Source organism: Bidens hawaiensis, unplaced genomic scaffold, assembly GCF_021521415.1.
Source record: "Bidens hawaiensis isolate Kalapana, Puna unplaced genomic scaffold, B.hawaiensis_p1.1 tig00022329_1, whole genome shotgun sequence".
NCBI classification, from domain to species: Eukaryota; Viridiplantae; Streptophyta; class Magnoliopsida; order Asterales; family Asteraceae; genus Bidens; species Bidens hawaiensis.
Window position 1 is genome coordinate 2275 of NW_027493478.1, and position 16913 is coordinate 19187.

The window sequence follows — 16913 nt, forward strand, 5'->3', positions numbered from 1 at the left end:
GAGTCTAAGGGTGTTAGTGGCATAACGTGAGCGCGTGATAGGGAAAGCCTGTACGTGCCATCGTTATTACGTGGGTATGAATGCTATGATGTGACTTGCTTATTATGTAAATGATATGAAGCATGTTGTAGACAAGTAGAGGTAGAGCGTGTTAGAAGTGGCAAGAGTGTAGTAAGAGTGTTAGTGGCATGACGATAGTACGTGGTAGGGTAAGCCTATACGTGACTACGTCATTAAAGTGGCAAAGTGGCAAAGTGGCATAACGTTATACGTTATTAAAGTGGTAAAGTGGCATAACGTTATACGTTATTAAAGTGGCAAAGTGGCATAACGTTTTACGTTATTAAAGTGGCAAAGTGGCATAACGTTATACGTTATTAAAGTGGCAAAGTTGCAAAGTGGCATAATGTTATACGTTATTAAATTGGCAAAGTGGCAAGGTGGTAGGTGTAAATAAGAGGCTAAGTGGTAAAGTAAGCAGGTTAGATGTGAAAGTGTGAATACACTTACCTTAAGTGGTAAGTGTATAGATGTTATACAAGTAGCTATTATGTAATGCTTGTCGGTATGTGAACAATCTTCGGATATTGCACGTATCGCCAAGGATAGTGATTGTCAAGTGGTTGTTAGTGTGTATGTATTCTATGATGTGACTTGCTTATTATGTAAATATTGTATTGATATAAAGTGTGCTGTAGACAAGTAGGGGTAGATTGTGATAGAAGTGGCAGAGTCTAGTAAGAGTGTTAGTGGCATGACGATAGTACGTGGTAGGGTAAGCCTATACGTGACTTCGTTATTAAAGTGGCAAGGTGGCATAACGATATTCGTTATTAAAGTGGCATAAAGTGGCATAAGTGGCTAAGCTGTAGGGGTAATTAAGAGGCTAAGCTATAGGGGTAATTAAGTGGTTAAGCAGTGGCATGTTAGACTGTGGACTATGTGTCTTCGGATACGTATATATTGTATGTAGTGGTTGTATGATAAGTTGCTTGATTAACTAGAACTCACTCAGCGTAGCTGACTTTTAGTATGCACGCAGGTGAGTAGGAGGAGGCATCTCGCTTGAGGAGACACGTGGCACTGAATAAGAGGCTGGCATCGGAAGACTCAAGATGTTTAAGTTTAATGTTTCGTTTATTTTGAAAGGCAAAATGATGTTTTAAGACAAGACGTGTTTTGATATGAAATGTTTTAAGAAAGTTTTTATATTCCGCGAAAGTTTTAATGAACTCTGATTTGTAAGAACTGTGTTTATGAGTAAATCCGATGCGAAAGTAGGGCTACCGGGTTCAGGGCCTTACATCAAAGGTTTCGGTTTACAAAACGGGTCGGTTTACATCAATAAAGTTTACAAAACAAATACGAATCGAGGCCCGAAATTGACGAATTTCACATTTTTTCTTCGTTTCCGATTCTATTGTTCCTTTTAAACTTGTTTGGAGACAGCCCGAGGCCGTTTTGAATGAGCCGGAGCCCTCTGATTCGGAGTTGGACGATCTGTTTTGAAGTCTATTAGGAAGTGTCCGTCACGGCTTCGTCCCTTTCCCGAACATCTTCGTGTTTTGTTAGGACTTAGAAAGTTGTGGGATAAGCCTAATCGTGATCACGTGCTTATAAGAAATGCTAAGGGTATGCATTTACTTGTCTTGCATTGTTTTGTTTCCATCATATGCTTATTGACAAATTTCCTTTATTTTTGTAGCCATGTCTGCCTTGGATTTTGTGATGAGTGATGACACTTCTGATGTTGTGTTTGGAGATGTTGTGGCTACCGTTGGTGAGAATGTTGTTGTTCGAGGGGCAGAGCATAGGTTTGAAGGTTCCGGTTATGTAGGTGTTCCGAATATAAAAGGTTTCACCAAGTCCGCTGCTCCCAAGGTGTCACACCCCCATTCTAGGCCTAGGAGTGTGAACCATAGTTGATACCATGTTTGTAAATAAATCAGAGTTGCGGGTTTAAGCGGAAGACTTTATAAAAACAAAGGATCGTTATTAAAATAATTACAATACAAAAGACGAGACGAAAGTCTCGTTTTAAATTTAATTGTTTATATGTTTTTACAAAACCACCATATTTTATATTTACACAAAATTATCCGAGCCATCGGATTCTTGAGCTTCTTCGTCTTTCAAGCTCTATTCCTGATTACCTGCAAAATGTTAATAAAATACGTCAGCAACGAATGCTGGTGAATATGCTGACGCTAAAAATATTTTCTTTACTTAATCATCCCTCGAGACCACATAAGTCTCGGCCCATCTTGGCTTAGGAATAATCAAATTAAAACAATCATTATAAACTCGAGTCTCTGCTTGAGATCACCTCAGCGAAACACCGCAGCGTTTATGACATAACTTAGGTACCATAAATATACACATGGCCATTCCCCACTCGGACGTAACTTAGGTCCGGCCCATCGTGGCTGGAGGTCGTGACCAAGCGTGGTGCGATGTGCCCACCGCGTTCCACATATGTAAGGATCCAGACAAACGTATACCATAGCCTGAGGTCTGGCTTATACTCTTATTTATAATGTTTTTAGAGACACGTAGCCTCATGTAAAGTTTTACACATAACACGTTTGTTTGTTTGAAAACAAGTTTGTAAAAGTGGGGCGTATTCACCTTTTCAATGGGATTGGCTTCCAACACCGTTCGTTAGTCTTTCTTCGCTATCTCGCACCTAAGTACGAGTATAACATTCATTAGTCGGATACACGATCCGGCTTAAGACCTTTAGTCTTATCATCTCGATGAACCTGTAGTTCATTATTTCTTTTTTACTTTAAAACCTTTAGTTAAAAAGTAATCTTTATAAACCTTTATTTTATATTTCAAAACCCGCCATTTCTTATTCTTTAAGAAACGTACTTCTTTTATTTAAGTATATTCATAATACTTAAATAATATATTCTATAACAAAGAATAATTATATATTTATATATATACTCATATATATATATATATATTTTCTTTTCTTTCTTTTCTTTGTTATTTTTGTTTCTCTTTTATATTCATCGAGTATAATTCCGACTTAGGCATTAAGTCTTTATAATATTTTAATATTATTTTGGTCGGGCATTATGCCTACCTTGTTTAGGCTTAGAAGTGCCCTAGATACTTGGGCAGCACTTCGACGCCGCTCGCTTATCAACTTTTACTTGATCAATACTTCCTTCCACACTTGGCACGCCTTTCGAGACATCCACACTTTTTGGCACGGACTTCGAGAAATTCACCGGGTCGTCGGGCAGTACTTCCTTCTTTTTCGGGATGTCGGGGAGTGGCACGTAAATCGAGGTAACGGGCACGGAAAACGAGGTTTCGGGCACGTTTATCGAGACGGATCGTTGGCACGTATTACGAGGTAGAGAGAGAAAGTTAGAGAGAGAGTAAATGTGTGTTTTGAGGTGTGAGAGGGCTGAGTTCGTGATTGCCCTATTTAAAGCAATTTTTAGACCCATCGCGGTACGCGATGGGTCACTTAAAAGCCTATCGCGTACCGCGATATAGGCTTGATGACGCAGTGTATAGACTTGCCACGTGTCAACACGTGGCAGGCGTTGTGACGCGTGGCGGCACGTGGCACACGTTGTGCCACCGCTTTCCACGTGTCACAACGTGTCAGGCCACGTCATCGCGTATAGCGATGACGTTGGCTCAACGGCGATCGCGTACCGCTATTGACTTTGTCTAGAAGCTTTGACCAAGTCCCATCGCGGTACGCGATGGGATGTCTTTTGTCCTGTCGCGTACCGCGAGAGGACAAGAAAACTGAATTTTCATTTTTTCCCTTTGAGTTTAGAAATTGGCAGAATTAGTCCCTTGACTTTGGAAACTTAACATTTTTGGCCCGAATTTTACGTGATGTTACACAAGGTTTCCACCCGCCGTTCCAATCGGCGTTTGTTGAAGTCCTCTGGTCCATCATCTTCACATGAGCCTGTGGATATTAGTGATGATGTTCAGATTGCTGTGGATCAGGGTCCGAGTGTTGAGGCGGAGAAAGAGCAAGGTTTGGTTGTGGCTAAGAAGAAGAAATCAGTTGGTAAAAAGGTTGCAGCATCCACTGTTCAAGGGGGTGGGTGGAGGCGAGGTTTATGTTCCTGACTGGAATGTTAAGGTTGGTGATAGCTTTAAGGATCCGGAGGTTTGTTCTGAAGTTTTGGCTAACTTTGCTCCCCCTGGAGTTCGTAATACCATATCTGAGATGGAAGGTGATGCCATGCTTTCAAGGTTGATTCTTAGCTCTTGCAACCTTTCTGCCCCTTTAGCTGAGGGCGTCACTCGCTTTCGGAAAGGGATGCAAGAGTGTGAGGAATTCTCCAAGAAAAAGGAAATGATGAAGGCTTCCATGGCAGCGATGAAGAAGGATGTTGATGGTTTTTCTAAGAAGGAGGAGGATTGGGTGAAGAATATTGATGAACTTTCCCGTAATCATGAGGTTGAGATTGCAGAGTTGAAGAAGAAGATGGAAGCTGATAGAGTTCAGCTGGAAGCCGACAGGGAAGTTTTGGAGGTTCAGAAGAAAGCCTTTGCTATGGAGAAGGATGGTTTGAAGGCTTCAGTCACCCAAGCTACCAATGATAACCGATGGCTGATCGAGCATGGGTTTCATCAAGTTGTGACTTACCTACTTCACTCATCCAAATTTAACTCCATGTTGGGTAGTGTTTACACAAAGTTGCTGAACTATGGAAAACACTTGGGTTTAGTTGCTGGTTTCAAACTTCATGAGTCTGGTCAAACCTTGGAGCAATCACCTATGTTCAACTCTGAAGCTTCAAGCTTTTTTCGGATTCTGTTCATGCAATGGAGAGGCTTACTTACCCCTACGTGGGTGAAGTTTCATCTTGTTTTGGTAAACCCATTTCCGTTTTGCAGGGTTTAAAACCAGCTGGGCTTGATGAGAAGATTTATTCTGAAGTGCTTGAGTCTTTATCCAAGAAACGTTCTCGCTCTGTTGATAGTGAAGAGACCTTGTCCGGAGATACTGATGGGTCTCATTCGGCCAGTCTCGAAGGTTCAGCTGTTGGTGGTGACTTGAAGGCGATGAAATCCAAGAAAGGCAAGAGTGGTGGTGCTAGTACTTCAAAGACTGTTTCTAATGTTTGAACAATTAATTCGTAGCTATCTTAGCACTTTTAAACAATGTGATGTACTTTGAACAATTTAGGTTTAGCATGAAATCCTTAAGGTTTCTGCTTCATGGTTGTTGTTGGCCTTTTTGGCCGTTTGAACACTTTTATGTGAATCTTTGTGATTTCCTTGTTTAGCCTGGATGGCTATTATGGATGATGCTTGTTATGGCCTTTAAAGGCCCTTTTATGAATCGTAATATTTAATGTTTTGTATTTTTGTTGCTTGTCTTGTTTGTTTGATGTGTTTTTTAGCTAATTTTCCTTAAGAGGTTTTAGTGCTGCAGTCACTTTAGTTTCAAGGCTTCATTAGGTAAAAAGCACATGTTGTCTATCCTTTATATCATTACTTAGTGTATATTTGTTTCGTAAACTTTTTTCAAAGCTTAAGGAACGAATTGATGTAGGTTGTTCAGACCCATCTATGAGACAAGTTTTGTTTGAAAAAATTTCCTAAGTCTCATGGAATTGGATTGATATAGGAACTCACCCCTTATATAGGTTCATTTAACCCTTGAACCTATTGAGCGATGTGGCCTGGGAGCTCATCCCCTTGCATGGCCCTTGCCATGGAGTTTCTTGCTAGGTTCTCAACCTGATTATAGGATAGTAAAGACAAGTTATGATAAAGACTTCATCATTCATTCAAGAGGTTTTTGTTTACAAAAAATGGAGTTGTACATCTCTTGAAATACATTTTAAGTTCTTGACTTGGCATGGAACCTTTTAAGGGTTTTGCCGTTCCAGTGTCTTGGAAGCTTTTTGCCTTCTGTGTCAGCCAGTTTATAGGATACACCCTTGTGAGCTTCAAGGATTGTATATGGTCCTTCCCATTTTGGGCCTACTTTTCCTTGGTTTTCTTTCTTGCTGGCCTCGTTGTTTCGGAGTACAAGATCTCCTGGCCTGAAACGTTCATGTTTCACTCTTGCATTGTAATAAGCTTCCATTTTTTGCTTGTACTTAGCCTCTTGTACTGCGGCTTGGTCTCAAATTTCTTCAAGGAGTTGCAAATTCAACATGGTCTCATTGTTGTTTGATTCGATATCCATGTTGAGTGTTCTTTGAGTCACAAATCCGACTTATGCTGGGATTACAGCTTCCGATCCGAACACTAAGTTGTAAGGTGTTCGTTTGTGACTTGTTTTTTCGGTCGTTCTTATTGCCATAGAACATTTGGGAGTTCTTCAAGCCAATTGTTGTTATGTCTTCCCAGCCTTGCTTTGATTCCTTCCACAATGGTTCTGTTTGTTCTTCCAACTTGGCCATTGGATTGTGGGTATGCAACTGAGCTGAACACTTGGGTGATTTTGAATTCCTTGCACCATGTGCTAAAAGGCTTCTCAGCAAATTGTTTCCCATTATCCGTGACCAACACTCCTGGCAGCCCATAGCGACAAATGATGCTTTCCCATACAAAGTCGATGACTTGTTTGCCCGTTATTTTTGCAAGTGGTTTGACTTCAGGCCACTTGGTGAAGTAGTCAACGGCTACTAACAAAAATTTTACCCCACCCTTAGCTGGTGGGAATGGACAAACGATATCCATTCCCCACTTGTGGAATGGCCAAGCCGAGGAGATGGGAACTAGATCGTGTTTAGGGCTTTTAGGAACCGGTGCATGAATTTGACAAGCTTCACATTTATTAAGTTATTCTGTTGCATCTCGGTGCATTGTGGGCCAGAAGTATCCGAGGTTCATCATTTTGCAACCACCGTTCTTGGCCCAAAATGAGCTCCACATATCCCCTCGTGAACCTCTTTGATCAGATATTGACTTTGTTCAGGGCCCACACATCTTAGTAGTGGTGCAAGGTAAGCTTTTTTATAAAGGGTTTCTCCTTGCAACACATACTGTCGGGACTTGATTCGAACCCTTTTAGCCTCTGTCTGGTCCAGAGGTAACTCACCATTTTTGAGGAACTTTTCTATGGGAGTCATCCAATTGGGACTTTCTTCAGTGATTACGTCTTGAACCTCCAATTCTTGAATTGAAGGAGTTTTCAACACTTCTATCAATACTTTTTTGGTGAGGTGTGCAAATGTGAGGGATGTCAGTTTGCTCAGGGCATCGGCTCTTTTGCTTTGTGATCTTGGGACTTGTTTAATGGTGCATTCTTGAAACGTGTTCATCAATTCCTTTGCCTTATCATGATACTTCTTCATGTTGGGCTCTTTTGCTACATAGCTATCATTGACTTGACTTGAACAAGTAACGAGTCTGTGAAGACTTGTAGCTTTTGGATCTTCATCTCTTTGGCAATTTTCAGACCAGCGATCAATGCTTCATATTCAGCTTCGTTGTTGGTGGTCTGAAATTCAAGTCGGAGAGCATATGTAAATTCTAACCCTTCGGGGTTGATTAAAATGAGCCCAGCTCCTAACCCTTCAATGCTGGAAGCTCCATCGGTAAAAAGCTTCCAGCCTTCAAGGTCAGAAGGTTCAGTGGCAGTTGTATGTATTTCAGGAATGACTTGCTTCGGGATTTCTACAATGAAGTCCGCCAAGACTTGGGCTTTGACAACTTTTCTTGGGACATAAGTGATGTTATGTTCACCTAGCTCCACAGCCCATTTGGCCAATCGGCCTGAATTTTCTGGTTTTTCAAGCACACTCTTGATGGGTTGGTTAGTGACCACTTGTATAAGGTGTGCTTGAAAGTACTTTCGAAGCCTTCTGACAGTTTGAATTAAAAAAGTGCATTTTTTTTAAACGTGCAGCTTTAACGCCAAGATACCTACTTATTAGCATTTTGAACGGTAACATTTATTTTAAACGTGTCAATACACTATATTTTTTTTATTAACTAAAATATAGTAAATAAAAATCAATATATTATTAACTAAAAATTAGGAACTTGTAATAGAAAATTATAAATAATTTTTAATATATTTATTATTAACTACATTATACATTTTTGATAAACAAAGTTTTAATAACATTGAATGTATGTTTACACATTTCTTTTTTCTATTTTCTTTTTTAGAAATGATACGAAACATAATTTTCAGTTATCCAATACTATTTTATTTTCTTAAAAACCAATTAAAATATGTGTTTTAATTAAGATGTTTATACGAATCAATTTATGTTAATTAGAGGCACAAAGATATTTCTCTATTATTTTTTTTACTTATATTTGGTTTACTCAAATTATATTGTTTCCATACTTAGCAACAAAATTCACAAATTTAGTTGTGGTCTATATAAAAAAATAGTTTTTGGTTTTTATGTAAGATCATACAAATTATTTTTTTATATTTTAATTTGAACTAAAATTTTCATAAACACATTACGCTAAATAAAATCAAAAAGACCGAAATTATTTTGACTCATAGATTGGTTCTAAAAGTCGGTGTGCCAATAATGTTACTAAGCAATATGGATCAGAATAATGGTTTGTGTAATGAAACTAAATTGCGAGTAAATTTGGGTATGCGTTTTGTTGAAGTAAGTTATTTCAGGTATTAATACTGGTTATCGCACTTATATAATTCATTGTGGTCTAACACCTTCAAATAAGAAACTTTCGTTTAAATTGAAGAGAATGTATTTTTTCCAGTTGTAGTCTATTTTGCAATGAACAATAACAAAAGTCAAGTTCAATCTCTAGCAAGAGTTGACATATATCTCAGAGACCCGGTGTTTACACATAGACAACTCTATGTAGATTTATCAAGAGCGAAGAGTGGTGCAAAAATTCTTATATTAAACAAGGAAGACAAAGTTACAAATAAATAATAAATATGGTTTATAAGTAAGTCTTTTTTGTAGCTTATAAATTTTACATTTTTAACCTTTGATTATGTTTTCAAAGATTGTAATTTGAATATTATTTGGGTTTATCTTTGTGTTTCACAACCATTTGTTTTCATACCAATATCATTTACAACTTTAAGTATGTTGTTGTCCCAAATAACATATAACAACTTATGTTGTCCTTTCAAATGACATGTGTTTGTTCTAAAATATCAATATTTCCACCCGTGTCGTACACGGGTTAATAACCTAGTTGCATATACAACACAAATGAGATTATTGATGAAGAGAGAGAGATTAAAATAAGAGGTATTTTTTTTTTGGGTTAAAAGAAATAGTATAATAGTTATTTTTAAAAAATAACAGAGAAATTAGTTGCCCGTTAGTTTCAAAGATATTAAATATAAATGGTGATAAAAGAGAAGTTCCAAAGATATATAAGGAATTGATACTGGAACTTGTTTGCATGAAGAAGCCTGAAGAGGGGATGAAGAACTGAAGACAATGTAGAGGTGAAAGTATCAGATATAAAAGGAAATGGTCGGGAGAGTGTATGTGTTCAAGAAAACATGATGTGTAGAATCTGTGCAGAGAAGAAGTTGTACCAAAAATATTTAGATAGGCATAACAAACAGTAGAAGATGTGACACAATTGATTTTTATTTTATAGGAAAATTCTCAAAATGTCACATTTTTAGATAGAGATTCTAAATATGCCCTTAGAAAATTCAAATTTCCCTTTTGTCCCTTTACTAACTCGTCTTTGGCTCTACGTTAGAAAATCGAGAGGACATGTTTCTTAACTCGTCGTCTCCCCTCCATATTAGCTCATAACTCGTCGTCTCCCCGCCATGTAAGCTCAAACCCCATTGTCTCCTTTCCATGTTAGCTCAAAACTCGTCGTCTCCACCATGTGTTAGCTAAAAAACAAATTCTTTAATTAAAAAATATTTAAATATTTTAAATTTTATTAGTTTTTAAGTTCTTGTATATTGGATTTTGGATAATAATATGATTAGAAAAGTCATGCATACCATCAAATTATTTTATGTGTACCTTTCTTAGATATATATTTTTAAATAACAAGATATATTAGATTTAATTTTTTAGCTAACACAGTGGGGAGACGACGGGTTTTGAGCTAACATGGAGAGGAGATAATGAGTTTTGAGCTAATATGGTGATGAAGCAACTGGTTATGAGCTAGTATGGAGGGGAGACGACGGGTTATGAGCTAATATGGAGGTGAGACGACGGGTTTTGAGCTAACATGGAGGGGAGACGATGAGTTGTGAGCTAACATGGTGGGGAGACGAGGTGTTATGAGCTAATATGGAGGGGATGCGGCGAGTTAAGAAACATATCGTTTAGATTTTCTAACGTAGAACCGAAAACGAGTTAATAAAATGACAAATGGGGAATTTGAATTTTGAATGGGTATATTTGGAATCTCTATTTAAAAATGGGACATTTTGGGAATTTTCCCTTCTTTTATATATAATTATTCAAGCAATTAACAAATCAAATAAATAAAATAAAATGAAAACCTTTTATGTATCTAAGTCCAAACTACCTTATGTTACGCAAGAGAGTTATGCTTTTGTGTGGCACGACTACTAAGTGACAACCAACAATGTGGTTTCTAGGGGAGACCCAAACCAACGTGACCCCGATTAAGACAAAATGGTCTGGTCAGAGTGAGACAACGAGACTCTCCAAATTTGAAAAGTACGACGACCTATCACATAAGAAATTTCAATAAATAAATAAATAAAAGTTGTAATAAATAATAATGTAATAATAATAATAAGAGTAAAGTGTCATTTTAGTCCTTGTGGTTTGGCAAATCATGCGAATTTAGTCCAAAAAGTTTATTTTTTGCATATGGACTCTCCGCGTTTCCCAGTTCTTGTCAATTACATCCAAATCACTAACCCCGTTAAATTTTATCGTTAAGTCAAAGGTAGACATGTATTTTCACCATTTCTTTATTATAATACGTATTTTGGTGAACTGCGGTTTTCGTCCCTCTGGTTTGTCAAAAGCTGCAGTTTTAGTCCAGTAGTTTCAAATTTGCAATTTTCTTCCTTATGATTTCATTTCACTTGCAATTAAACTCGAATTTATTAACCTTGTTAAGTCTTGTCGTTAACCCATTTGTGTGCCCCTCATGTGACGATCAATTTTGTCTTTTTTTCTCTCCAAATAAACCTCAGCCCTAATTTGCAACCCCCTCACATGAGGGGCTGGGGTGTATTTGGGGAAAAGGGGATAAAAGAAGGAACAAAATTGCCCCTCACGTGAATGGCACACCGATGGGTTTAACAACCAAACTTAACGAGATTAGGGAATTCGAGTTTAATTGCAAGTGAAATGAAACCATAGGGAAGAAAATTGCAAACTTAAAACTATTGGACTAAAACCGCAGATTTGTACAAACCACAAGGACGAAACCCGCAGTTCACTGAAATAAGTATTATAATAAAGAAATACTGAAAAGACATGTCTACCCCTGAGTTAACGATAAAATTTAACGGGGTTAGTGATTTGAATGTAATTGGCAAGAACTGGGAAACGTGAAGGGTCCATATACAAAAAATAAACTTTGTGGACTAAATTCGCATTATTTGCCGAACCAGGACTAAAATGTCACTTTACTCTAATAATAATAAGAAGTTATCCTATACCAGGCTGAACCATTGGACCGTCATACGCCATCGTCAGTCAGTGATTGAGTTCTTCTTCTCCGGTATCGCCGCCGAAGATAAATAGATAGATAAGCAAGCGTACGTTTCTTCTCTTTATTATTATTATTTTTTTGTATCATCACTGCTATCCAACACTTGAGTTGAGTTCAGTAGTACCTACCAATTATAATACGCGTCTTCAATTGCTGTTAAGGTTTCGTCGTAATGCCAATTTCAATGAATATTATATTTGGAACCTAACAGAGATATCATTCTGGTTATTATTGGCCTTTTGGAGCATCATACTTACCTAGCTTTTTGTTGTTACAAAATCTCTACACATACTTACCATTTATCAGCAGGTGCCCTGCTTGCGGTGCGCGCATATAATGTATATATGTGTGAACCCTCGGGTGGGCAAAACTAATTTTGACGTTATTTTACTAATCTCGTGAAAATAACGTTAAAAGTGATGGAAGGTTAATCAGGCATCATGTGGTGGCGTTGATAGCCGAAAGACAAGGGTACATGCACCAATCAGCCAGCGTCCCGATGATTGAGTGTTATGTGCCTTATGTCCAAGGCTTGATGCAAAACTACTATAGAGCCGGGGGTCTCACCGGAAGCAGCCTCTTTATCCCCATGGGGTAGAGGTAAGGCTGTCTACATCTTACCCTCCTCAGACCCTGCCATAGCTTTGCTATTGGTGGGATATACTGAGTACGATGATGATGATGATGATGACCATTTATCAGCAGCAGGATTATCATGCTTTTTTCTTACACTAATTCATCAACACCGCCTTGTTCAACATGCTATATATCAATCGACTCCTGCTGTGAATTTTATACAGTTTAGCACTTGATGTTCTTATACAGGATGACTGTCGGTTTGTGTCCAAGCATTATTCACTCTGACTTGTTACACAAAGGGATCGTTAAATATTTTATCCACCCCCCAAAAGGAACCAGCTACTTGTATCTGCTGCCCGGTGGGATATCTACTCCGTGTTTGGGCTTTAGATGTTATGCTACTACTGCCAAATCATTGCATGTTGCTGCTCCGCTTGTTGCTGCTTCAGATCAATCTCAAAGGTAGCCTCTATGTAGATGACCCCGTCATGTGTTGTGACCATGGCTTGACCTTCTTGTAACTGCATTGTGACAGGATATATGTTGATGCTCTTTGACTTTTCATCCCATATATAGTTTCAACCCATTTTTGTTTAGCTTAAAAGGGAACAAGCCAAACAAGTTAAAAGTCAAAACGTGTATTTTTTTAGCATACAACGTGCTAAGTTGCTTGATTCAATAATCAAGATATTAGACTTCTTTCTTTTAATGTTCTTTATTATCATATTGAAATCCTTATAATTTGATAAATAACTTAATAACAGGCAAAATACGTGTATACGTTTGCACAAAATTATTTTAGATTTATATGCTGCTATTCATACATGCTAGCAACTCTAACAAGTTCTTTGATGGCTATAGAAAAAAACTGGGAGATAATCTTGAAATGAAGTTAGAAGAACTGTTTTCGGAAATCAAAAGCCTAATAAAAATGGGGAATAAAGATGATGCTCTTGATCTACTTGAAGCAAATTATGAAGCTGTGAAAGAACAAATGAACGCGGGAGATAAAACCATACAAGTAACTGCTGTTTTGGATGTTATAGCATTGGGCTACACTGCTGTCGGAGACTTTAAGATGGTTAAATCTATTTTAAACACGGTAATGCGCTTTCACATTAACTTTTTTTATTAAATATTATTAATGTAATCCTAATTGTGTGACTCTGTTTTGACCCAGTTGAATGAGATTGTGCATGATTTGGGAGATGATGAGCCTCTTCTTGATTCGATACTGACACACATGGGGAGCATGCATTCAACTTTAGGGAGGTTTGAGAAATCCATGCTTTTGTACAAGAGAGCCCTTGAAATTTTGGAGAGGAATCATGGTAAGACTAAATTTATTCTTTTTATATTGTTTATGAAATATTTTGATGTACTGATTGGTCAGTTCTGCTTATGTAAAGACTTTTGTAGTTTGGTGCATTGGCACATTAAGTTTGTATATGGTTTTGTTTATACCGTATCCACTCGAAAACACACCTAATGACGAAAATGCCTTCAACATGTGTAACTAACAATCTATCAAAAGCTTATTTGGTGTGTAAAGTACTAGCCTGTTTTTGTAATTATCCAATATGTTATAATGTTTTGGCCAAATTTTGTATAAATGAAACCAAACACATACTTGCGTGTCCTGCAAAGTAGTATATACATCATTGGTTGCTTTTGTTTTACTAGGTCAAAATGATGATTGGGTTTTTTTTTTTTAAATTTCTTTAGGGGATAATAGTACTTCACTTGTTATGCCATTATTGGGAGTGGGCAAGGCTCTTGGTTCTGCTGGTAGAGCAACAAAGGCAGTTGATGTTTATAATCGAATTATCTCCATATTGAAGTCGAATTTGGGAGCAGAAAGCAAGGAACTAGTGGTACCTTTGAATGCTCTCGGCAATCTTTTAATAAAACAAGGAAAAACTGAAGATGCTGAAAATGCTCTTATGAGGTTTGCTTCATTGCTTAGCTTTTATTTATAAATACTAGTTTATATATTATTCATTTTGTCTCTTGGTTAAGCTTAGAATTGTAGGCATATATACCAAGTTATATGGAAAAAATGATCAAAGAGTTGGATTGGCGATGTGCTCTCTAGCTAATGCAAAGTGTGCAAAAGGTATGCTTATGGAGATGCAGATTCAGCCATCAAACTAATGTTTTAAAAATTTTATTTGTGATTTCAATAACAGGAGACGCAGATTCAGCCATTAAATTGTACAAAAATGCCCTTCAGGTGCTTGAGAATTCAAAAGGTATGAATTTAGATGACAGCATATTGGAGCAGACACGGATAGACCTTGCAGAGTTGCTTCATGCTGTAGGAAGGTATGATCTGTTTGTCTAGTTTCTCATGCTTACGGGTTAATTCTTGGTGTTGTAGTTTATTGTTAAAGGGTCTATAGACACAATAGATAATAATTAAACGGATCAAATGGTTCAGATAAGAGTTAAAACGGGTTGAGTATGATTACTATCTTCTAAGTTGCTTTATTTAAAAATGAATTACCTTATTATTATAATCATATTTGATGCATTAATTTTTACAAAACACAAAGTCACCAAATCCTGTATTCATATATTTACAATGTCCTGTATCTTGTTTTAAAGAATTATAGTTTCTGTAATCATATATAATTATTAATTATATACAAATACAAAAACTAAAAGTTTATGAGTGAACCTGTCCCGACACACTTTGACCAGCGCATAAAAATGGCCAGTTCTGACTCGAATAGATTTTGATCCGTTATCTGACCTGATTAGCATAACTTGTTTATTTTCAGAGAAGAAGAAGGGCGGGAACTTTTGGGAAAATGTTTGTCAATAACCAAGAAATACAAAGGAGAAGATGATCCAAGTTTTATAACCCACATTACAAATCTCGCAACCTCATATTCACGTTCCAAGAATTATGTAGAAGCTGAGCGGCTTTTAAGATCAAGTTTAGAAATTATGAAAAAGACCGTGGGCCCAGATGATCCTTCAATTACATTTGTGATGTTACAACTTGCTGTAACTCTTTACAACATGAATCATGATGAAGAAGCTGAGCAACTGGCTCTTGAGGTCTTGCACGTTCGTGAGAAAGCGTTTGGAGATGCCTCTTTACCCGTTGGTAAGCCAACAACCGACCAGCCTTCTACTTTGTTTCACTCTGTAATTTGCAAAACTGAAAATAAAAAAATTTATATATATATAAATAAATAAAGTCAAAGTACTCAAAGTCAACTATTGGTTAAATCGTCACATGTCAATATAGTTGCAAGTTTGTATTCATTTGCAACTACCCCTAAACCAAGTTTGATTTTGACTATCTTAACATATATGAACAGTAAATGATCAAAATGTGTTTGGCTCAAACCCCGTGTGTTCTGTTTTATACGAATGAACTGTTTGATAAAGCGTGCTGATTACGATCCTTAAAAACATGAATCCTTAAACGTTATCTGTTTCGATGCGTTTTGATGGTTATGTAATTACAGGGGAGGCATTGGACTGTTTAATATGCATTCAGAAAAGAATGGGAAGAGATGATGGTGAGATATTAGATCTGCTGAAGAGGAATCTAAGCATACAAGATAAAGCATTCGGTGATGAAAGTGAACAAGTCGTCGAAACTTTAAAGAAGATTGTTTTTTTCATGGACAGGCTTGGGATTAAAGATCAAAAGGTCCCTTTTCAAAGGAGATTGTCTTTACTTAGAAGTAAATTTAAACAACAGATTCAATATTAGTGTGTTTAGATTAGTAGTTGTACCTATAAAGCTATTATTAGTTATATTATCATATAACATATTGTGTAGAAAAGATGTTTGATGTTATATTTCTTTTACTCTTCTAAATTAACTAAGATAATAATATTTAGTTTTTTTCTGTAATATTTAAATATCTTTCAAAATAAGCATGATGGTGAAGCGATATGATCCGGGTCAGGTCTCGAAAAACTGGGAAAACGTCAAAAAGGGAATCACACGCACCCGTTGGAGCACATAGCCCAAGAATGCCATGCAGTTGGAGGTACACCTAGGACCACCATCCGTTTGAGAGTCGTGCAAGAATTAATACAAACAAGGTAGTGGGACAGTGCAAAACGGCATCTACAATCTCCACTATGACAGCTGCGGAATGAACAAACCGAATATTCTAATGACAAGGCCCATTAAGCAATCCATACCTCCGGCAATAAATAGAATCTCCACTATGACAGCTGCGGAATGAACAAACCGAATATTCTAATGACAAGGCCCATTAAGCAATCCATACCTCCGGCAATAAATAGAAGACTCCAGCAAATTGTTACAGAAGCCCCTCTTGTTGTAATGAGGCTAATGATGGTATTAGTTTTCAGATGACAACACACTCATACCTGAATTTAAGATTCTCAGCTCATGAAAATACCCCGATTAAACCCGTTTTTTTTAAAATGTTAAATTTGGTTTTTTAAAGGGGATGAATGAATAGTATGTTATAATAAACAAGCATGTTTATATGATTTTGAGCATGAAATAGGAAGGATATATGAGATAGAAAGAAAGAAAGAAAGATGAGCGTGACCAAACATACTGGTTTGGCCGACCAAATTCCTATATATTATTTTCCATAAAATAATAATAATTCTTCACAGCGCCGAAGCTTAAGACCTCAACACATAATCTCTCTCTCTCATACATACACACCAAAAAGAAAATATCAATAATA

The 16913-nt window shown here is 37.1% G+C and overlaps 1 protein-coding gene across 2 annotated transcripts; it reads left to right on the plus strand.

Moving 5' to 3' along the window:
- The first annotated feature begins 11599 nt into the window (after positions 1–11599).
- Positions 11600–16065, plus strand: LOC143565420 (uncharacterized). 2 transcript variants are annotated; one of them, XM_077052395.1, is made up of 9 exons: positions 11600–11683; positions 12463–12678; positions 13078–13318; positions 13397–13547; positions 13942–14164; positions 14241–14332; positions 14406–14541; positions 15000–15331; positions 15699–16064. In XM_077052395.1, exons 2-9 carry the CDS (start codon positions 12464–12466, stop codon positions 15947–15949), a joined length of 1641 nt encoding a protein of 546 aa, XP_076908510.1. In that variant the 5' UTR covers positions 11600–11683; position 12463; the 3' UTR covers positions 15950–16064. The 2 variants fall into 2 exon arrangements, with proteins under 2 accessions (XP_076908510.1, XP_076908509.1); XM_077052394.1 differs by lacking the exon at positions 11600–11683 and having other exon boundaries at positions 12364–12678; positions 15699–16065.
- The last annotated feature ends 848 nt before the right edge of the window (positions 16066–16913 follow it).